The 23,830-nt window shown below is 47.6% G+C and overlaps 2 protein-coding genes across 3 annotated transcripts; one reads left to right on the top strand and one right to left on the bottom strand.

Annotated features, from left to right (window-relative positions):
- Nucleotides 1-3,299: 3,299 nt before the first annotated feature.
- On the bottom strand, nt 3,300-4,466 carry LOC120703251 (ctenidin-3-like). Its single transcript, XM_039987280.1, has one exon. The coding sequence runs from the start codon at nt 4,382-4,384 to the stop codon at nt 3,791-3,793; it is 594 nt and encodes a 197-aa protein (XP_039843214.1). The 5' UTR covers nt 4,385-4,466; the 3' UTR covers nt 3,300-3,790.
- Nucleotides 4,467-14,098: 9,632 nt separating this feature from the next.
- LOC120703250 lies at nt 14,099-16,024 on the top strand. Of its 2 annotated transcripts, none has more exons than XM_039987278.1 (2): nt 14,099-15,539; nt 15,781-16,024. In XM_039987278.1, exons 1-2 carry the CDS (start codon nt 14,239-14,241, stop codon nt 15,806-15,808), a joined length of 1,329 nt encoding a protein of 442 aa, XP_039843212.1. In that variant the 5' UTR covers nt 14,099-14,238; the 3' UTR covers nt 15,809-16,024. The 2 variants fall into 2 exon arrangements, with proteins under 2 accessions (XP_039843212.1, XP_039843213.1); XM_039987279.1 differs by lacking the exon at nt 15,781-16,024 and having other exon boundaries at nt 14,107-15,297; nt 15,401-15,540.
- Nucleotides 16,025-23,830: the final 7,806 nt, after the last annotated feature.

Genomic DNA, 23,830 nt, shown 5'->3' with positions numbered 1-23,830 from the left:
TTTGTCAATCTGCGCGGCTGCTTCATCTACTCTCCACCCACCAATTCCATACTCTCCCCTAATTAAAAAATTACTTAACCTCTCATTCCCCGTCTCTCTCCCCCCGGGCCGTCCCAACTCACCACTCTCTCCTCCCAATCCTTCCTCACATATCATCCCTTGCCGCCCTTCCTCCGCCGCCACGCCGCTCCTCCCCACCCCATCGCACGTTCTCCCTTGCGTTGTCCCTCTCCCAATACCCCTTCCCCTATGGCGCGAGGTCGGGCCGAGGCAGCGTGCGGCACGGAGTAGGGCAGGCCACGACGGCGCGGAGCGGAACGGGTCACGACAGTGTGCGGCGTGAAGCAGGACGGGTTGCGGCGGCGGCAGAGTGCGGCGGCACACGGTGGACCATGACTAACCATTAGGCCGTGTTTGGTTATGGGGAGAAATTTTTCGGCACGTTTTTCGAGAAGAGAATCTCGTATGCATGGAGTACTAAATGAAGTCTATTTGTAAAACTTTTTCAGGGACGGGTGTAACTTTTCGCGATGAATCTAATGACGGTAATTAATTAATAATTTGCAACAGTGATGCTACAGTAACCATCCTCTAATCGCGCGGTCAAAGACCTCATTAGATTCGTCTCGCGATTTACACGGGGGTTGTGGAGGTGGTTTTGTAATTAGACTTCGTTTGGTACTCTAAATTTTTGGTCAAAAGTGCTACAGTAAATACATGCAATGTAACCTGCATGAGGTGTTTGTTTGGAATCGAAAGTTAACTCGGGCACCTGGTACAAAGAAAAAAGTTGCATGCGAGGTGTCCAGGTCCCATTGTCAGACAGATGAGAGGGAAAGAGAAGACAGAACTTTCTTTAACTAATGTGAATGTGGGACCAACTTTGGACAGAGAAATAATGCTAAACATTGGCCGTGGAAGTCGAAATTGGGTCGAATTCATTGACATTGGGCCTTCAGGCAATGGATCCGCGTTTTGCAACCCGCACGACATATAGTCTCCGCGCCAGCCATCGGCTTCACCTAGGTTGGAGTTCATCAGGGTGCCGTTGGAGGTCACACGGACTTGTCATCCACTTCAGATTATCTAAACTGGCACATAGTCAAATTTGTTCTAGAACAAATTTATTTTATTTCAGAATAATTTTTTAATTGTTCTAGCAATATAAAAAAATCGGAAATAAATTTTTTTTGTTCCGGAAAAAAAAATAGTTATTGGACCTTGTGCGATTGTTTGACTGCCAGTAGCCCGAGCGACTCCTAACATTTGCCGTTCATCAGGGCAGTGTTGAAAGTGATCGGGTGCTCTAGCTTAAAAGGGGGATGGGGTGAATTAGGCTCTCTAAAAACCTTAACCTATGGCTCCAACTAGTTTACACAAAAACTTAATCTAAAATGCTATCTAGATGTGCAACTATGATTCTTCTAGTGTGAAACCCTCATCCCAAAATAGTTTAGCAACCTATAGCCAATCCTATCAAGATACTACTCTATGAAAGTAAAGGCACATAAAATTACAATATGAAATGCGGAAGCTTAAAGACGGGATAAGAGGAAGCAAACTCTCGACACGAAGGCGCTCCTACATCCACGTTGTTGAAGCACTCACGAAGAGTATCGGTTCCCGGCAATCAAGTCTCTTCCGTGAACACAATCACGGCCACATTGATCATGTTTTCCACTAAGGGATCTTGCCCACGAAGGAGGGGTCTCCGTCCCCCGAACAATGTTGTCGACGCCGTTCCACACCAAGCCAGAGGGTCGTTGACATGCTGGCGAGCCACCAATGCTCCAAAGGACCGGCGCATCGAGATACAATGGTTGGTTCACTCAAGAACCGCAGCACAAGGATCTCAACCTTGCTTACTCACTCACTCAAGAGCTAATCTAGCATTCACACTCACAAAGCTAGTGCTAAACATAAGGATTTGATCAATATGCATTTGGATTGGCTTGGAGGTGTCCTTCAATGTGTATGGGGTCTCTCTAGTCTCCAGTAAGCTTCAAATGGTCGAGGGAAACCATATATATAGCCCACAAACTCGAAGTAGCCGTTTGTAGCCGTTGGGGGCATTTTTGCGTAAGCATCGGTCTAACCGGTGCCTAGTCATCGGTTTAACCGATCACTAATAGCTCGAACTAGCCGTTGGTCCTTTCTGACGAGTTCTGCAGCTGAAATATGGTACCATCGGAATATCCGGTGGTAGCATCGGTTCATCCGGTGCTAAAGAAAATTTCTGGGACAAAAAACATGCTCTCTGGACAATAGTGCAGGCATTGCACCGATGCCTTTTTTAAGTAGCATCGATATTTTCGGTGCTTATAGAAATCAGCTTCAAGGTGCTTCGTATTTTGGCTATAACTTTTTACTCCGAACTCCGATTTGGATGATCTTGTACTCTTTGGAAAGCTTGTGAAATTCTCTACAAGATTATGCTAAAGTCCATCTCATTTGACCAAATTTTGAGCATCGGAATAACCGGTGATAGCATCGGTTTAACCGGTGCCACATAGAAATCAGCTTCTCCGTGTTTTGACCATAACTTTTTATTCCGAACTCCGATTTCGATGATGTTGTACTCTTTGGAAAGCTTGTGAAATTCTCTACAAGATTCTGCTGAAGCCCATCTCATTTGAATAAGTTTTGGGCGTCGGTTCAACCGATGCTTGTCGTAAGGTCCGGTGCAGGGTCATAGGAATAACCGGTGCTACTGATTTTTGCATAACTCGTCCAATTCAGCATTTATTTGAGTTCTTTCTTTATGTTTTGCTTTGCTAACCCTTTTTAATACATTTTTGGGACCTAGAAAGATTCACTTGACAAACTTGTTAATCCCTTTAATTGCGTTGTCATACAATTATCAAAATCATAAACAATAGCCTAAATGGGCATGTTCCTTACAAGCAGCGTACCACGCTCCGACGTCCGTCCTCAATCTCCAGCGAGATTTGTCAAATTGAAACAAAAATGGCACATCCACAATGATTTCGATCGAATCTGAAGGTCCATAAATGATTTAACTGAACTGAAAGGGATGCATTTGGACAACTAATGGTCGTCATTTGTTTATTTGCTCATCTCTCTAAGCTGGTGATTAAAGCGCTTGGTCTGCCTTTCTCTGCCATGGGTGCTCAGCCATTCATGATGCAGGAATCTTCCAACAGTCATGCTGCCACACATTATGACAAACTAGCAGATGGCATGGAAGCGTAAGCTAGAAAACTTGGATATGCAAGGAATTGTTTGAGTGGATCGTATGCTTAGTATAGGTCCAGTGAAAGCAAAATACGACGAACTACTTTTGTTTTTAACATGCCTAGGATTTTAGAATGAAGCTGTACCAAAGCATGTTCATGGAAATAAAAACGACCCTGTCACTATCCTATCAATACACACCATGATGATCACGCTACTAGAAAAATCCTCACATGGTCAGGTCAGGCACGGTTAGCCCCCAAGATGCACTCTTTTGATTAAGCTGATGAAAAATAGGTCTGAACGAGACGCATCCTCCTCAATTACAGGCAGCAAACAAGCTGTACACCGTCAGAAGACAGATTCAGAACGAAAAAGCCTGAGACGGTGGCAGCAGCAATCGGGCTGAACAATCGCGACAGCCATCAAAAGCACACGACGCACGGCATGTCATCTCACCAAGAAAGCAGGAAAGCCGAGCACAGGCAGCACACCAAGAGCAGAGAGAGGGAGCAAAGCAAGCAGCGGCGACCGGCGATGCGACGCCCGTGGCGCCGGAGGAGATCGACGACCACGCGCCGGCGGCGGCGGGCAGCTAGAAGCGGCAGTGTGCCCTGCAGTTGGCGTCGCAGTCGTAGAAGCAGGGCCCGTCGCAGTGCATCGGGCACAGCAGCCGCATGCCGCGGCACCGCCCGGGCGCCGTGCACCGCGCGTACTCCCCCACGCGGTACAGGCTCGAGCTGTAGCTCGGCCGGTGCCGACGCCGCCGCGCCGTCACCCTCCTCCCGCCGCGCGCTGCCGTTCCACTACTTCCATCGCCTCCACCTGCACCACTACCACCGCCGCCTCCTCCTCCTCCTCCACCGCCGCCGCCGCCTCCTTCCCTGCTACCGCCGCCTCCGCCCCCGCCACCCTCGGTGCCCCAGCCCCACCCCCAGCCGTAGCTCCACGAGGTCCCTCCGCTGCTGCCCCACCCACCCCCGCCTCCACCGCCGCCGTCCTTCCGGCCGGTGACGCTGCTGGCATTGTAACCGCCGTTCCGGCCAGCAGCCCCCTCTACGCTCTGCACCTGATGATCAGCAGCCACCCGGCCCGCTTCCGGCGAGGCGCCGTCCGCAAGCACGGGCACCGCCAGCGCCGCCACCAACACAACGAACGACGCCGAGAAAAGCACGCCGGCGCCGCCCATGGCAGGCACGCGCGCGCCCACCGTGTTGGATATGTATGAGCAAGCCTATCTACACTGCCTTTTGCTGTGAAGCGAGCGAAGCTACGAGGTGATGGCAGCTGCCGTTTATATATAGCTAGAGACAAAACGGCATGGCATGGCAAGGTCGTCCATGGACTCACCATGGAGTGGTGGCCAATCATGGCGACAGTTGGGCATAGCACTACGACAAACAACGAGGTGATCGAGAGCAAGAGAGGCCAGTTGACAAAGACAGGAGGTGACTTCAAATGCACTTCTTCTTCCCCGGAGCGATCATGCATGCTACCACAATGTGCACACTACCATACATTGATCTATGTCGATCACTCTCTCTGTCTTACTGACCCAGGCTGCATGCTGGCTGTTGGCTTTAATTAGTTCGTGATGGCTTTAGCTCTTCGTGGGTTCTCCGGATTAGTCATCCTATCAGTCCCCACAGATCCACAACGGCCACACTACTGGCTACTAGTGTACTTGAAGATGAAGCTAGCTTCAGCGATTAGCGAGTTTAGTCTCCTCCACCTTGACAGCCTCGACAGATTCATTCATATGATCGATTCGCCGTACTGATGATGGCCATAGGATCAAGTGTTTGAAGAAACCCCATCAATCTTGTTGCGCTCAATACTGCTCCATACGTACGCAACTTAAACTCGTAACTAACTTTGATAGTTACTCCCTCCGTTCCAAATTATAAGTCATTCCAAGAATCTTAGATAGTCAAAAAATTTCAAGTTTGACCAAATTTATATGATAAAATAATAACATTTATGATACTAATTAAGTATCATTAAATTCTTTGTTAGCTATATTTTTATAGTGCACCTATTTGATGTCATAAATCTTTATATTTCTCTCTATAATTTTGGTCAAACTTTGAGATGGTTTGACTCTCCAAGATTCTCGGAATGACTTATAATTTGGAACGGAGGGAGTATCGTTTTAAAATTAAATCCAGATGAGATCAGGACGCATGCTACAAGCAGTCATGATTTTGGCTGCCCCGCTGTCACCTTATTCCACAGCGATCTGCAACTGTGAGACAGTCTTTTTCTTCCATAAGAACTGTGCCTAACAATCAGTGGCATCAAGTAACTATAATAGTATCTCAGAAAAAAAAAAGGTGACTCTGATCATCATTCTTCTCGACCAGAAGGTGTAGTTAATAAGTCATTTCATTGAGCTGCATACCTTGATGATATACCAACTGTTTGGTGGTACTATCCATGCATGATCTGGTAAGGTTAGTTATCATCCGTTTCGCCGTCAATGTTTTGATTACTACCACGATATCACAGTAATACACTTACTACGTGATCAAAGCACTGCCACTACACTGCGCAGGAGCTCTGTTATTCATTACGGAATTAAAACAAGAAGAGCAGCTACGACTTGAATGAACTGCATAGATATATACTGGTGCAGGGAGCAACAGTTACAGGGAGATTATTTAAACAGAATCACAAGTGCCCCACCATCACTGCCAGAAAACTGCTCATTCGTCCGCGAAGGTTAGTACCGCGCGTACTTTGGCCCGGTACTAACGTGCATCTTTAGTACCGGGCCAAAGCTACAGTACCGCCTGGAGCCATTTAGTACCGGTTGGAGCCACCAGTCGGCACTGAAATGCACCACCGACAGCCGGGCGCAACAGCTAGGTGGCCACTTAGTACCGGCTGGAGCCATCAGCCGGTACTAAATGGAGCCGAGTAATTTAGTACCGGCTGGTGGCTCCAGCCGGTACTAAATTGCGACTTCTAGTACCGGCTGGAGCCACCAGCCGGTACTAATCCGCCCACTATAAATCAGCGTGTCTTCTTCCTCCCCGAGCCCGAGCCAACCATTTGACCGAGCTCGGGCTTTCTTCCCATTGCGAGTTAGAGAGGAGGTGCTGCCCCATTTTCTCAAGTTTTGTGGAGATTTTACTCATCCAAGTGCACTAAAGGTTTGCAACTTCTTCCTCTCTTGTTTGATGGTATTTATTATTTGTTTCATGCTCTGTAGTTTGAGATATTTGTGATTTTTAGAAATATATAGAATGAGCACGTTTCCTATGATTTATGGATGGATTTGAGATGTACAAAACCCATTACTTGAATTTGGAGAAGGGGTATTGGATAGTTTCAATGTGGATAATTTATAGGGATTTTTTTCAATTTTTTCAAGTGGCATGGTTAATTAGTTTGGTATTTGTTATGCATTTAGTTGCATTATGTTGACACTCTAATGATGTATTTATTCGGGCTCATATGGAACCCATCGAGAAGTTTAAAAATGTATGTTTCGGATCATGAATATGTCGTTAACCTTGATCCTTCAGTGAAAACACTGCTATTCGGGCTAGCATCGATATCCACGATGCGGTGCGGTATATATGAGGACGCGATGAAGGAGTACGGTCTTGGTCCCAATTATGAAATCCACACCTTTTGAGCGAGTTGAGAATCAAATTATCCGAACCAAGGCCATACTCCTTCATCGGGTCCTATTGTACCGCACTGTGTCGTGGATGCCAATAGTAGCCCCGAATGTCAGTGTTATCACTGCAGGGTCAAGGTTAACGACATAGACATGTTTCGAAACAAACATTTTTTCTTCTCGATGGTTTTAGAGAAAGTGCCTGAAACAAAGTCGCGGACATTGATTGCGCATCCCTTATGGTGTGGAACGATGTGTTCGCGTTGAACTGAAGAGTGTCAAAATAATTATGGTTTACAATTTATATTTTTATTTTAATTCTAATAATTTGTTCAGATTTTTACATTTATTTGATTTGTGTACTGAAATTAGTTTTGTTTCTTAATGAGACATATAATTGACATGTTATTAATATTACTTATTAGAAATGCCTTTGCAACATGATGCCTTTGAGCATCGAGCTGCGGCTCGGGTGGTGGTACGCAATCAATTGGAGCGCACCGGTCATTCGCTTGAGTTCCACCCTGCAGAGCGTGTTGGTCTTGTTAGCGGTCGTATTTGTCGTTTGATTAAGAAAGCTTTTCATATATTCTCCCTTGGCAAAGAAAGCCATAAATTTAACTGTGAATTTAACGTCGAGCTGCATGGTACTGATGATGATAGTGAGTTGATGGCTCGATATAATGCAAGACGTGAAGAGTCGGGGTTGGCGGAATATGACCGTTCCGAGTCAAGACTTCGCGAGGCAGTTCACGAGGCATCGGTCAAAAAATCTCATGATGAGTAGTTTGTATTAGGTAGCTAGCATGTAGTGTAATCTATATTTATTAATTTGGACTTTATTTATCATATTATTTAATTTAAGCATGTTATGTGATGGATATTCGGACCTTTTGTATTTCAATGTTAAATTCGCAGAAATAGCTTTTGTATTTCATTATGTTATGTGTCAAATGATATGAATACAAGTAAAATGATATTGTTACTTAATACAAAATTGTAGATCGATGGACCGATAATGGATGTACGGCGACCGGTGCACCATGGCGTGGATTAATGGTCTAAAGTCTTTTCTTGATGCGGCGGAGGCCCACAAGTCATTGAAAGGTTTTATGTGTTATCCGTGCCGCGTTTGCCAAAATAAAAAGGAATATTCTAAGAGAAGCACTCTACACGCCCACATTTATGAAAAGGGTTTCATGGATAACTATACTCTTTGGACCAAGCACGGTGAACCTGGAGTTGTGATGCATGATGGTGAAGAAGATGATGATCATAATATTGCAGACTGGGCTCATCTATATGAAGCGGAAGCCTTTGAAGATGAACCCATGGACGATGCTGAAGAAATAGACGAGGCTGGAGAAAATGCTTCATAAGACCAACTATCTGATGAATTAGGTCAGGTTCTAGTGGATTCACAAAGAGACTGTGAAACTTTGAAGGAGTCAAAGAAGTTTGAGAAGATATTGGAGGATCACAAAGAGACTGGGCTCATCTATAGCACAATTGATGTACAACTGCAATGGCTTGCTAGGGGATCATCGGCCACAATCATCCAATACCAAGGGTATGAGATCAATGGATATACATTTTACACAAGAGCCCAAGATGAAAAGAGCATGAACCAAAATAGTGGTGTGCGTATTGATGCAATAGGCCATGATGGAAATAAGGACAGCTACTTTGGTGTCATAGAGGAAATATGGGAGCTGGACTATGGATCTTTGAAGATTCCTATGTTTCGGTGCCAATGGGTGAATCGAGTTGGAGGCAGCGTAACGATAGACTGGTATGGGATGACAATAGTGGACTTCAAAAAATTAGATATAAAGGCGAACCATTCGTCCTTGCCAAGGATGTGATGCAGGTGTTCTATGTGAAGGACATGACAAGCAAACCTAAGAAAAATCAAGACAAGTTCGACGACGAGCCAAAACGCCACATAGTTCTTTCAGAAAAAAGAAAAATCATTGGAGTTTAAGACATTTCGGACAAGTCAGAATACTTTGATCAGTTTGATGATCGTCCTCCATTCTCGGTCGATGTTGACCCCAGCATTCTGTTATCCAAAGAGGACGCTCCTTACTTGCGCCGTGATCATGATCAAAGGACATTCATAAAAAGAAAGGTTATCAACGTTCCATTAAACAATGATGTGTAATTAATATATTGTACTTTGATGCTTATGTGACTAAGTGATTGATGTAATATATTTGAAACTTATTTTGAACTCAACGTTCCATTAAACAATTTTTTTAGTTACAATAGTATTTTTTCATTTTTATGCATTTGAATAATACTTTAGACGCTAAAACACATTTGACACACTAATATAACAAATTTTGCTCTCAATACAATAAATTAAGTGCTTAAATAGTAAATATTTGGACTCAATATGATAAATTAATTAAGTGCATACTCAATGTGATAAACACAATTGAAATAGAAAATCTATTTAATTAAGTGCATGCACATATATGATAAAACACCCATAAAGAAAACAGAAAATCTATTAAATTAACTGTTTAATTAACATGTATGAAATAACTTAGATTTAAATTTTTTATATATTTATATAATAGTTTGCACAGAAAACATAATTGAAACAGATATAAAAAAATTGGACTCAATATGATAAATTAAGTGCATACACATTAAATATATCCAACATAGTGACCTAAAATACAGAAATATAATTTTGCATGGTGAAAACAACATATATTTATATTTATAATTGATTTATTATGAATAAATAACATATAAAACACTCACAAAGAAAACAGAAAAGCTATTTAATTAGTTGTTTAGTACCGGACTGAATCTTAGCCCGGTACTAAACAGCTACGTGAAAATTTCCCGCCAGATAGGGCAAGTTAGTATCTGGCGTAGCCCTTGCCCGGTACTAAATGTGGCCATTTAGGACCGGGCCTTGGCTACGCTCAGTACTAAAGTGGCACCCCTATATATATAATAGGAGCGTCGTTCCCCCTCACCTTTGCCTCCGCCGAGATTGATTCGCCGCCGCTGCTGCTGCAGGTCACCACTCCGCCTCCACCGCGCCGACGCCCCGTCGCGCCTCTGCTTGTGCCTCCGCCTCCGCGGCGCCGGGCCCTCTCCTCCTCGGCAGCGGGCGCCCCCGATCTCCACGCCGCCAGCACCTCCTCGCGCGCGCACGCCGCCTTTCGCCGCCGCGGTTCCTGGCCCCCTCCGCCTCCGCCTCCTGCGCTACCCCGGGCCGTCCGCGGCGTCAGGACCTCCGCGCGCGCGCCGACGTACGCCGCCGCCACTGCCTCGAACGTGCCGCCCTCCTCCGCGCCGTCTCGTGCGCCGCCGCCTCCAGCGCCGCCGCCACCTCCAACGCCGCCGCCGCCTCGAACGCGTGCGCCTTGCCGCCGACGTGAGAACTTGGGCTGACGTCAGCATGAGCTTTTATTTCTCTAAAGTAAAATGTGACATGATAATCACAGGGGATAGCACAAAGCCACGAAATAATAGCTCTGCTATACCATGAAGCAATCAAACCATACATAATGTGCAAAGCGATGGTATCAATTAACCAACTTGGCTTATCCCACATCGGGTAAGGCCGATCAAAATGGAGAACAAGCATCCTGCATCGCACTAACCCTAAACCAACAATCGACCCTACCAAAACACCAAGCAGGCAGCTACCAGATCTCAGGAAATTAAGCGCAATGAGGAGCCAAGCGGGTTTCCTTACGGAAGAGGAGGAGGCCCGCCATGGTGCCGACGAGGGAGGAGTAGGCAATGCGGTGGATGGCGAGGTCGAGGCATGCATCCCACTTGGCGTCCAGATCATACAGCGGCGGGATCTCGAGGTCGGGGAGGAGCGGCGCCAACCCGAGGTCAGGACGAGGATGTGGTGGCGTCGGGGCGGATCCACCTAGTTGCGAGGTCAGAGAAGGCGGTGCCGGCGTGGATCTGGCCGAGCACACGCCGGTGCAAAGGCAACACCTAGGGGTAGGGGCGTGAGGAGCTCGAGGGAGGCGGAGGCGGAGGCGGAGGCGGAGGCGGAGGCGGAGGCGGCGCGGGCCTGGACGCAGGTGGCGGTGCGGGCCTGGAAGCCGGGGGCGGCGCGGATGGGAGGAGCCGCCACGGCGCCCGTTGGAGCAGCACAGCCAGGGAGTCAGGAGGGAGGCGAGAGGGGGAGGGGACGGGCGAGGGCGGAGCAAGGAGGAGTCGGGAGCAGGGTTCACCCAACCGACCCGTCTCCGGTAACCGCCGGGCTCCGGTTCCGGTTTACCGGACCGGTCGCACCGGTTACCGGTAGAAACCGGTCAAATTCAAATTTAAATTCAAAAAACTCAGTTCAACCGGTTCGTACCGATATACCGACCGGTTAGACCGGTTTACCGGTCGGTTTGACCGGTTTACCGGCCGGTTTGATCGGTTTGAATTCAAATCCAAATTTAAAATTGCATGTGTAACCGGTATACCGGTCGGTTAGACCGGTTTACCGGCCGGTTTGACCGGTTTACCAAGTGGGCCTTAATGGGCCGTCTCATTTTTTTTCCTTTTCTTTTTTGTTTTAACTTTAATTGCCCGAAAAGTATGTTAAACGAACGAATTTTTGAGAAAATTTGACAGCATTAGATTCGTTGCACCTTGAAGTATTTTTAGAAATTTTTTGGGAATTTTTCATTTTTTGAAATTCAAATTTAAATTTTGAATTTGGGCCGGTTTGGTACCGGCCCAAACCGGAACCGGACCGGTTTGACCGGTAACCGGTCAAACCGAACCGGTTACCGACGGTTCGGTTAACCCTGGTCGGGAGGCGAGGGAGGGGAAGGTGGCTCAGCGCCGCCGCAGCGGGGGAGGGTGCCGGCGGTAGTTTTGGGCCGGGCGAAAGGCCGCCGCGGCCCAGGCCCAGGCGCAGGTTGCAGTCCTTTATGCCTACTCACAAATACAAAAAGCTAACCGGAGGTAGACCAGATATAGATGACGCGCTCATTGGAGACGCGGATGCACAAGCCGCGCGTCACCGATGTGGAGTCCATCATCAGAGACGCTTACAGTTAAAACCGCGTCGCCTTTTATGCACACTATCATGACGCTGGTTTCCAACACGCGTCACCAATTGTTGACGTCCGTTTTGGTGACGCGTGTTTTTCCACACGCGTCTCCGATTACCCGATATAGGTGACGCGATTTCAGCTTCCTCGGTTGTAGCTGGTATATAGGTGACGCGGCTGATTCGGACGCATCACTAAAAACTTTTTGGTGACACGGTTAATTTCAGTGTCGCCTAATATGGTGCCATCTTTGTTGTATTCTGGCATAGTGTAGGTTTGAAAGTAGACTTGACAGGCTTTCCAACTATGTATAGCGTGCACTCCGAAACTTCACAGATTGGTACAGATTTCTCCATGAAGTTGGTGTACTTGTCATGTGAACTCGTTCTTGTGCATGTACATGTTGTTGCTTGAGGTAGGTCCTGTGCTTTGCATAAACCATGGCTCATTGGATGTAATTTCTGCTGATCCAAGCAATAAGACATCACAAGACTTTAGTAGCATCTCATCCTCATCAATATTAGTATGTCAGGAATGAATGCACCTCATAATTCAAACGACATGCACGAGATCTTGTCATTGGTCCTTCAAATAATAAACTCTGTAGAATTAGTGATAGGAATTGTATTCGATGGGAGTGATGTCCTCATCAATTTTTATATTGGAACAATTTTATCGTGAAGATGGAAGAATTGTTCTTCTTTCAAATATATAAATTGTTCCATATTTATATCATAAAATTGGAACAATTGTTCTAGCTTCACAAATAAATCGGTCCGCATTTGCAAACAAATTGTTCTATCTTCATAATTCTGAGAAAATAGAAAATGTTCCGAGAATAAAATAAAATATTATGGAACAAAGCAAAAATGTTCCCGAAAAAGTCCATCCAAATACTATCAAGTCTGATCTAGTTTTAATGATCATGTCGCAAGAAATGAACCGTACAATCTAAAATTAATTTAGCTAATCCACCAATATATATTTTACACAATGCTCACATGCTTGCATTATAGGCTCCTGCTGCGGTGGGCTGGGCCGCTGGCCTTCTGCGGCACAATCACAGCCACCACCTGCGCCCGTGACGATTATAGAGGTTAAAAAGTCTTTTTTTTTACCTCCCTCAACTTTGTGCCGAATCTATTTTTCCTCCCTAGACAATAAAACCATCTGACCAACCTCCTCGGATTCCCAAAACCGTTCACACGACCTCCTCAAGCAGGTTTGATGGCGGTTTTTCTATATTTTCTTTTATGTTTATTTTAACTGAATTTTTGAAAAATCATAGTAAATCACAAAAGAATTATAAAATAAAAAATTTAATTTTTTTGAACTCCACATGAGTAGATATACGCAGTGAACATATTATATGTTATACTTTAGTACAAATTTTTTATTATAGCTTTAGATATATATTTTTCTGTAATTAATTTATAGCTACAGTTTTTTCGTCCAATGATGGTAAATTTTTTATGATGGACTAATTATTATATAATTGAGCTATAGTAAAAATTTTATGATTATTAGATAATGTTTGACTGATCAATAGATTTATCTATATAAACTAGATAAATATATAGAAAAAATCTAGACGAATCTATAGATAAACCTAAATAAATCTATAACTCAGTCATACATAATCTAATAATCATAAAATTTTTACTATAACTCAATTATATAATGATTAGCCCACCATAAAAAATTCACAATAACTGGATGACGGAAACTGTAGTTATAAATTAATTATAGAAAAGTATATATCTAAAGATACAATAAAAAAATTGTACTAAAGTATATTATATAATATGTTCACTGTGTATATCCACTCATGTGGAGTCCAACAAAATTTGATTTTTTTTTATTTTGTGATTTTTTATGATTTACTATAATTTTTAAAAAGATTCAGTTAAAATAAACATAAAAGAAAAATATAAAACCGACCTCAAACTCGCTTAAGGAGGTCATGTGAACAGTTTCGGGAATTTGTGGAGGCTGGTCGAATGGTTTTATTGTCCAAGAAAAAAAAGTAGATTCGGCCCAAAATTGAGAGAGACAAGAAGAACTTTTTTCTTAAACTCTGCAACCATTTGAGGCGGCAACAAGCATATGGGCTTCCCGAGTGCGCCATGACTTGTTAGGCCTGTGTGACCCATGACGGGCTGAATCCACCCATGGCCCATGGCCCATGTCCCAACCCTGCCCATCCTTATGTATACCTGAGAGGAGGCAGACTCTCGGAGTGCGCCGGCCCTAGTTCGAGTCGCAGTCGCATCCGCCGCCGCCACCGAAGTTCGATCTAGAAATCTTCCCGTGTTCCCCTCCTCAACCCCCATATACTGAGTAGATCCAATCCAACCAAGCAGATCCTCGAGCAGCGCCATGAGCATCTGCGGTCTCCACCCGTCCTCCGCGCACCCGCCGGCGCTCTCCGCCGACGACGCCGCCGCTGCCCAAGAAAATCTCCCCTTCGTGCTCGTCGAGCTTAAAGCCTACGTCGCCAAGCGCGACAACGCCACCACCGCCTTCTCCGAGACCTGCGATGGCAAGAAGATCCAGGTCACCTGCTGTCTCCGCCGCCCGCCGCGCGTATCGTACGTGTGCGTCCACAGCCCGGACGCCGCCGAGATCAACATGGAGCCGACCGTCCTCGCCACGGAGGAGGGGTTCATCCTGATCCGCGTCACGATCGGGGCTAAAGGGGGACAGCAAAAGAAGAATATTGACTACTACGTCTACCAGGCCGACGGGGCGGGGGGACCATCCCTCACGCTCCTCCCGCGGCCCCCTACCGGCTATTCCTTCAATGCTAGCAACATCGGTATCCTGGTATGCCGCCCCGACGACGACGACCAAAGCGGGTTCTTCCTTCAGCCCCACCGCCCTGACGACAACAAAGGATACATCGTGGTTGGGCTTCATCGAAAACTGGGGCAGCCCCCAGGACACTTCACTCTTTGTATCTACGATGAAAAGGATGGATTTTGGAAGACTCACCCTGTATCGCTGAGCCTGCAGGAGCAGGGCAACGACTTCGCCCATATAAACTGCAAGGTGATCGCAATAGGAGGAAGAAGTGGCACCATGGCCTTTGTGGACCTGTGGCGCGGCATCATCTTCTGTGATGTGTGTATGGATGCCCCGCTTCTTTCTTACGTCAAACTGCCAGAGCCTCTTAAGCGAACAAAGATTCTACAGGGCGACTCACGGCTCTGCCGGGACATTGCAGTCGTTGGCAATCGCCTCAAGTATGTAGAGCTACAGGTGCGCTACAAAGCCAGTGTTGTGTTCAAGGATCACTGTGTCACAAATGGCTGGGTGGCTGCTATATGGAGCAGGCCAGCCAGTAGCGTTTCCACGGAGGGTTGGCAAGAGCAGAGCTGGGTTATGGATGCCACAGGCCTGAAGGTTGACAGTGAGCACTTGAATCTACTTCCAAAGGTGCAGAATGATGAAGGCTGCATTTTACCCCCTTTCTTGAGAGTTTACATTTGCCAACCAGTGCTCGGTCTAGGGGATGGTAAGGATATCATTTACTTTACAGTCAAGCGCAATCGTGGAGATGCCGATGGATGGGTTGTCAGTGTGGACCTAGAAAACAAAGAAGTATTGGGGGTGGCTCCCTTCGCCGCACAAAGATACATAGTCATCAACCATGCCTACATGTCCAGTAGGATCTCCAGGTAATTGTGTGATTAATTCCATCTACAATTTCTCACATGATTAGCCTAGAGTTGCTTTTGTAGGTGTGTTTGTTTGGACTAACTTTGATTGGAGGAGGATAGAATTGGTTACTGATTGTTTAACAATGATGTGTTACGTACTTACGTAGTCATAAAGTTGACAAATTCTTAGGTAGGTGGGATGAAAGTGAAAGCTTATATAAGTTTAAAAGGTGACTAAAACTTGTTTTGTTGGGTGCAGGTACATGTCTGAATATGCAGGGGACTAGGTACTGTGCAATGGACGCCCAGTCTTTTGTTTGCTGCCAGCATCGTTATCTGTTGTTAGTTTATGATCAATTAGTTGTGAAAGCCCTAGAAGAGCAATGTAAATATGTAATGTCTAAACTTTGTTCAGTGTTGTTTTACGTTGGGCCCATTTGGCTTTGCTACTATCATGCCATCTTCTCGCCATCATGTGTGTGACTATGTCTCTCCTATTGGAAGGGATTATTGTGTCTAGAGTCTTCTTTCTTCCTTCCCATGAGTCAGCGACAAAGGATAAACAGTTCCTTTCATGCACGCAAAGAGAATCTGATCTATCCAGTAACAAGCTAACAATCCACAAAGATTCCATCATCTTTACACGGGACGGCGCAGAAAAATCTGCCTGGCGCACTCTTGGGCCGGGCTGACAGGCCTACTTCGAGTCGGAAACGGCCTGAACCCTCCTCAAGTCCGTCTACAAATGCATCCGTAACCATGAACATGATCCATCAAGCAAGCAGACAAGATCCGCATCGTCTGACCATGCTGATCCCCGGTCTCCACCCCTCCTCGCTCGACCCTCGACGCCGCCAACGCCGCCGCGGCGCGGGAGAAGCTCCCATGGGTGCTCCTCGAGCGGGAGGCCTACGTCGCCGACCGCCGCAACGCCACCACCGCCTTCTCCGAGACCCGCGACGGCAAGCGGATCCAGGCCACCTTCTGCGTCCGCCGCCCGCCGCGCGTCTCCTACGTGTGCGTCCACAGCCCGGACGCCGCCGCGGACATGAACGTGGAGCCGGTCGTCGTCGCCGCGGACGGCGATCTCGTCCTGCTCCTCGTCTCGGTCGGCCGCCAAGGCGACTACGTCACCAGCTTCGACTACTACGTCTACCGGGCCGGCGGGCCGTCGCTCACGCACCTCCCGCCGGCCGCCGCCCCCTCTCGTCTTCGTCGGCTCCGATGGCGGCCTCCTGCGGCCTGCGCTACCACGACGACCGCACTGGCGGCGAAGAGTACATCGTCGCCGTGCTGCGTCGAACATGCTGGCAGCACCCAGTCGTGCAGTTCGACCTCCATCTCTACAGCTCGAAGCGGGGGTGCTGGGCAACCCACAACGTGTCGCCGGTGCACCAGCCGCGGCGGCGGCGGCACGGCTACCGGACCTTTCCCTACCATGTAAACTGCAAGGTGATGGCGGTAGGAGGGGACGCTGGCACCGTGGCGTTCGTCGACCTCTGGCGGGGCATCCTCCTCTGCGACGTGCTCAAAGTGGAAGCTGCTGCAGGCGAGGACGGCGGCGTGCTCAAGGTGGAAGAAGGCGAGGCTCCGGCTCCGGCTCCGGCTCCGGCTCCGCGGCGAGTGAAGAAGCAGGGAAAGCCACCGCCCCTGCCCCTGCCCCTGCCCCTGCTCCGCTATATCGCGCTGCCGCCGGAGGCTGTCTGGAGGGTCAGATCGCTCCGGAGCGACGCACGCCTCTAGCGGGACATGGCCGTCGTCGGAGGTCGCCTCAGGTTCGTCGAGCTGTATCCTCATGTGAGGCGGTGTGGGCCAATCTACTCCATTGCTGGATGGATGGCTGTTACGTGGAGCAGGCCGGCGGCGGTTGCTGCAAGTTCATCATCATCGGGCGATGACGACATGATCAGCTGGCGCCAGGACACCGGCATCAGGGATTCCTCCACGGGTCGCAAGGTCCCAAACAACCTGGATTTCAAGAGGAATTTTGGCGTGTTCCAGCCAGTCGTCGGCCTGCAAGACGACGCTGACATCGTTTACTTCACAACCAAGATCCACTGTGGCGATGACAAGGCATGGGTGGCTGGCTGGCTGCCGTGGACATGAGCAACAAGGAGCTGCTTGGAGTGGCGACCTTCCCAGGAAAGGCAAGATCCGAGGGCATCAACGACGACTTTATTATCGTCCACAGCAGGATATCCAATCATCTAAGAACTGAGACGAGCGCTGCATGCTCCAATCCAGAGAGTTAATAAATTGTGTGTGATTTTCCTGCTTCTGGTTACTTTACAAGACATACATTAGGCCGGCCACAGTGTGGAGCGATGCCCACAAAAATAGTGGGCCCCACATAGATAAAACGGGCACCACTATACCGAAGCTGCAGCGTGAGCAAGATTACCAGCGATGCTATCTTTGAGCTCGGGCCCACGGGAAATAGAAAAGCATTGGGATTCTGCTGAAGAAGGACAGCATAGCACGTGGTCGTGCGGGGTGGCTCCTACGTTTCTAGCATCGGTGAATCTACATGCACCGGTTCCTACTTTTCTGGCGTCACTCTGAGTTGGCATCACTACCCGCAGTGTGTGGAGTGATGCCCAAATCTTCTCTCTCCTCTTTGGGCATCACTTAAGGCACACACTGTGGAGGGCCTTACATAGTACGCATGTCATACATACAAATAAGCATAGTATTCTATCCATTTATCTATTATCCATCTATCGATTTACTTTTATCTAATAATCATCAAGATTGAAACGATATAATTAAAAACAATTCTTACCTAAATTAGACTCATGGTAAGAGAATCCACTGCTTGCAGGGTACCAAAAGTTTTATAGAGAAAACTTCATCGGTCGTCCTACAGATCTATAGCCGCCACCGCCGGTGGCCTCGCTGGTAGGTGGAGGAGGGGGGCCGTCCTCTACATAGATCTAGTCTTTTAATTTTCTTTAAGGTTTGGTTCTCTAGCGACATCGGCGAGATGGTGGCGATGATGACGCTTTGGAATAAAGTCTCTCTGACTTTTAATTTTCAAGAGGACTCTCGCTTGCCAAATAAGTTTCATAGTTTTTTTCTGGTTCCTGGCTACACAGACTCTTGTAAATGGATTTGATAGAGAAAGATCATGTTCTAGATCTTCCCTTCAGCCATTTTAGTGTGCCTTTTCCCCCGCTCACTGAAAAAGGTGACATAAGGTCATACAACCTTCTCAATTGATCCTAGCAGTGTTCATCCAACCATGTCTAGAAGGTCAGCCTCCAACCTCTCCTAGCCACATAGGCCACTTTACTTTTCTGTTCATTACAAATAGCAAACAAATCTGGGAAAGTGTCTTTCAAGGGAGTGATCCCACAGCAGGCATCACTCCAGAAGTCAGTCCTCTCCCTATCCCCGATAACCATCACTCTATTCTTCACATAAATGTCTCTCACTTTTATGATGTCGTTCCACATAGGCAAGTTGGAATTTTTAGCATGTAGGTGGGCTACACATTTCTTTTTTCATATATTTTTGCCTCACAATCATTTGCCAAAGCCCCTCTTCTCTTTTCAGTTTCCACCACCATTTACACAACAGGCTTATGTTCATTCTCCTCAAATCTACTACCCCCAAACCCCCTTTCTTTTTGGTAAGCAAACTTTCAGCCATTTCACCAAGTGGTACTTTTTGTTCAGAGCTCCACCCTGCTAAAAGAATTTTTTCCTCATCCTATCCATTCTTTTGATAATTGATTACAGTAGCAAGTACATCGACATGCTGTAAGTAGGAATACTGCTCATGCTTTGAGTTGATAAGGGTGAGGCGCCCTCCCATAGACAGAGCTCCTGCTTTCCAACCATCAAGTCTTTTTAACATTTTCTCATCCGGATGCAACCATTTGGCAACCCTGATTCTAGAACCAGATACTGGAACTCCAAGATATTTGATTGGCCATGCCCCCACAGCACAATTGAAAGTGTCAGAGAATTGCATAGTTTTTTTGGAGGTCCTGACTGACCATAATCACTTCGTTTTTGTTAAAGTTGTTTTTCAGTCCTGACATGTTTTCATATAAGTATAGGATCAACTTTGGGCATTTTCTCGTGCGTCTTGCAAGCATATGATAGACCAGGAGCAGTATTTTTTTCCATGGAGAAAACCACCTTCTTAATTTCCTCTCGAGTGAATGGAGCAGCCAACCTCTGGTTGTCCTCATGTGAAACACGATCCTGTTGCCTCAGCTCATGGGATCAAGTGTAATAGTGTTCTTCTCAGATGGTCCAAACAGAGCTTTGTAATAATGTGTGCCGTGGTCCAGAATTTTGTCAGTATCTACTAATAACTCTTGCTCCTCACTCCTCCCATTGGATCAACAAATACTCAGATCGATCCATGGGAGCTTAAATTTGATCTGAGACCCATTGGAGCTAGGAAACAAAACACAGACCCGCTCACTCCTCTTCCCAACCAATCACACAACCACGGCACTCAAATCCTAAATAGTGAAAAAGAGGAATAAAGGCAACTAACCAAGAGAGCAGGGATATCCGCCATGAACAACATATATACAGCTTGACTTATCCTTGATGTGTGTCAACCTAACAAGATGGCGATGATCAACCTAGCTGTGACGGGTGTTGTCGGTCGGGATTGAGCTCCTGAAGGCTAGGCGAGCTGCATGCGTCACAGAGGATCACCAATCACCAGCTAGCACAGGAGATCAAGGATCGCGGTGGCGGCACCGTGGGATGGAGAGAGACTTCTGCTTCAAGATCCATCGTCCGTGATGATGTCGTCTTGTTCCGCATTTTGCTCTGGTTGGGAGCGCTACATCTACATCTATAAGCAGGCTCCGACATGCCTGTGAGTTTCAGGGCCGACCTTGGGTTCTACAGATAGAGAGCCTATAAAATAGAAAAAAACGATGCATTGTGAAAATGAGTTTTATCTGTAGTTTTATTTGTGTTTTGTTGATGTAGCACTATTTTTGGAAAAAAAATGAAACCACTCATTGGGATTGGCCTGATAAAGCATGCAACAAAAAGTTACCAATAATTATTGACAATGGAAACTACTTATTTTAGCCTTAGCAAGGCAAACTGAACAAATATAGATCTACAAACGTATACATAGACATGGCTTCTGGATCAAAAATGTTTACAGTGAGCTACACATGCACAAAGCAAGCCACTGCGTGAATTTCATAATTTTTAGACAAATGGATCTGCATAAATAATTAAACAAGTTAAGTACAAATTAAATTCTAGCAGGGGCAAAAAAGTATATTACACATGCATGAATATTTTTCTCTGTAGATCTGGATCTAACCAATCAAACAAAATTGATGTTGCATTTTTTTTCTTAATTTTCAATACAATTTAGAAACTTGAGCCAAAACAAAACAATTTAAACACCAAACTGACCCTGACCCATGGGCCCCATGTGTCAGAGGGGGTGCTCGGGCAGGCCAGCCCAGACCACGCACACTATGGCCAGCCAGGCCCATGGCCGGTGACGTGGCGCACGGTTCTTGCCGGTGACGAGGCCGGTTGGCTGCGAGGCGTGACGGGATGGCACAGGGCCGTGCAAGCAAGGGCGGACCGTGGTAGAGATGAAACTGGATGTTGGCCCCTGCTTCCTCCACGCGCTGCTCCACTGGAAGTACACTTCTGTGCCAGTTTGGCTGATGTCCACAAGCAGAAATACACAAGATTGAGCTCAACTGGCCCCTACTTTCCGCCACTGCATGCAAGGGCTGCGCGGCATGCGCACTAGCGGCGCAGGCAGGCCGACGCGGCGCGGCGGTAGGAAAGGACCGGGGATGATGACGAGCTCACTGGGTTTTTGTTTCGGGGGTCGGTTCGAGTGAAGGATGGCAGGAAAGGAGGGTTTGAGGGGTGGTTTGAGTTTGGACGGAGCTTTAATGGAGGGGGTCGATTCCGCCTAATTTGGCGGGGGAGGGGCTTGGGTGAGTGGCGAGGAAGATGGAAGGGGTGGTGAGTGAGGACGCTCGATGTGCGAGGAATTGGAAGGGGATGGGGTGTGGCTGGCTAATTTTGGCTAGCCATGGAGGCTCCGCTTGGCTCAGCGTGAGGTGGAAGAAGTAGCAAGGAAGAAGGGAGGGAATGGGGGCACCGGGAAGAAGGGAGGTGTCGGTATCTTGTAGTAGGGATACCCACTCTTACTGCAGTAAGGCAAGACCCGCGTAGTTATTCATAACTGCGTGGAAAGGACGGAGTAGCCAGGCCCCACGGGTTAGGCTCTTCCCTCACCAAGCCAACGGCCCCGGACACGTCCCCCGCCTGGGGCTGGGTCCGGAGACCACGTGTCTCTAAGAAAGGGAAGCTTCATGTCGACAACCGAGGCCTCGGACCCCCCTAGGGGTCCGGGACCTCCTGCGTCCGTCCGGATCTCCCGCACTGCGTAGGTGGTTCGTAGCCGGCACGTGGCCCGGAGGCACGGGCTCGAGCGCGAGCCTTCCGCTGGAAGACCCGCGCGCCCGCTGCATTTAATGCAGCGGGACAAGGCGTGCTCTGCCGCCGCGGTACGCGAGACAGCCTTTGTCAGGCCTCGCTGTGCACCGCGTATTACCAAGGTGCACAGTGCAGCCGCCTGTGCCGCACCCACGCAGAGCCCGTCTGCAGCATTAAATGGATACGACGGCACGGCACTTTACCATCATGCCGCCTACACCGCAAGCTACACAGCCCGCTTAAACTACGTGGCAGGCGACGCCACTAGCTACATCTGGCATCGTCCCGACAAGACAGCGCCAGGACATGATGAACCAAGGGCTCCAGGAGCAGGTGAAGGAATCCAAGAGAGAGATCTCCTTTGCCTGCAACGCCATAACGTATGGACAGTACGTCATTTTATACTACATCGTTGGGCCCACCTGTCGGGGACCCAACAGCCATGTACGCGCCTCCCTTGAGATATAAAAGGGAGGCGCTCGCTGCAGACTCCAGACTCCAGGGACACAAGCTCTCGCAACCTCTCTCACTCTCTTGAGAAGGCAATACAACACACAGTGGACGTAGGGTATTACGCTCCGGCGGCCCGAACCACTCTAAATCCTGCTGTGTTCATCGTGTTCTTGAGTGAGATTTAACTAGGACTAGCTAACCCCCGAGTACATATCCTCTGGACTAGGGCGGGTGCCTTCCGCCACCCGGCCGTGGTTTGCAGCACCACGACAGGAGGGAACAGGGCACCGAACCGAGGAAGGGAGATAAGGCCATGGCAGCATTAGTGGGCGTGTACCCGCCGTACGTGCACTAATAAGGATGGCAAGCAGTGGTGTGAGGACTGAGGATGGAATGCTGGCGTCATGGCATGCTGATGCAGTGAGTCGTGCGAACGACATCGGCAGCGTGGCGCGCGGCAGGCAAGAGGGCGGGATTGTCATGGCGATGCACAGGCTCATGCTCATGCCCAAGCTACCGCGGAAGCCGGCGCGTGGCGCGTCACATCACCTAATTAAGCACGTGAGGGTTTTAGGGCATTTTGACCCGCTTTTGACACAATTTGGAAATTTGAAACTTTGTTTAACATGTGTTCAAGCTAATTAAGCAGCTGTTACACTCTCCGGTCCAGCATTTGCGAGACAAAAGAGGTGGATCTCCCCTGCTCGCAATCACCGCTGGCTCGTTGCTGTCGAGCCGTTCACCAAGAAATGCGCCGCCAATTTCCAGCACAAGAAGCGGATCCAACACATATCTCTCTTAGGCACGAGCTGGGCGTGGGCATGGCCGGATCCGTATATACTAGGCCCAGATCCAAGATAATTACAAATTAACTAATTTTTTTGAAATTACACAGTATGATGATTCAGACACTCACAACACATGCACACTGATCTCTATGAACAGACGTGCACAAATCCTCTACCCTATGAGCATCTTCAAAGACTGAACTGACAAATTTTCGAGATTGAGAAATCACCATAAACGTCTCGCTATCGATAGAAACGCCACCTACCACTGAAAACACAATGCAGTTAAATTTTAAAATATTCGCTCCCACAGAGAGTCGAACTCATGTAACCACTAGGCTACGTGCTTTTTCGCACAAATTAACTAATTAATCATACATGCTTTAAGATTTGTGCAATTTTTATGTGAGGGACCACTGAAGCGCAACGCTTTGACTAATTACTTATTCTCTTGCGGGGCGTAGCAGCATCTTCCGGTATCAGTGATCCCGCGAAAATGAGAATAGATGTCCTGAAGAGGCATGCTACAAGTCCGTACGGAAGCAATTAAACGTATTTTGAAGGACGAACAGTAACCTGAATCCTGATATCGAAATCGAATGGGTTCAATTTG

The sequence above is a fragment of the Panicum virgatum genome, chromosome 4K (assembly GCF_016808335.1).
Source record: "Panicum virgatum strain AP13 chromosome 4K, P.virgatum_v5, whole genome shotgun sequence".
Taxonomy (NCBI): domain Eukaryota; kingdom Viridiplantae; phylum Streptophyta; class Magnoliopsida; order Poales; family Poaceae; genus Panicum; species Panicum virgatum.
This window is presented reverse-complemented; position numbering and strand designations above follow the sequence as displayed.

Excerpts from the sequence above, each read along its gene's own strand:
- LOC120703250 (XM_039987278.1), top strand. The coding sequence starts at position 14,239 with ATGAGCATCTGCGGTCTCCACCCGTCCTCCGCGCACCCGCCGGCGCTC. Across the intron at positions 15,540-15,780 it reads ATGTCCAGTAGGATCTCCAG|GTACATGTCTGAATATGCAG; the intron begins GTAATTGTGTGA and ends TGTTGGGTGCAG.
- LOC120703251 (XM_039987280.1), bottom strand. The coding sequence starts at position 4,384 with ATGGGCGGCGCCGGCGTGCTTTTCTCGGCGTCGTTCGTTGTGTTGGTG.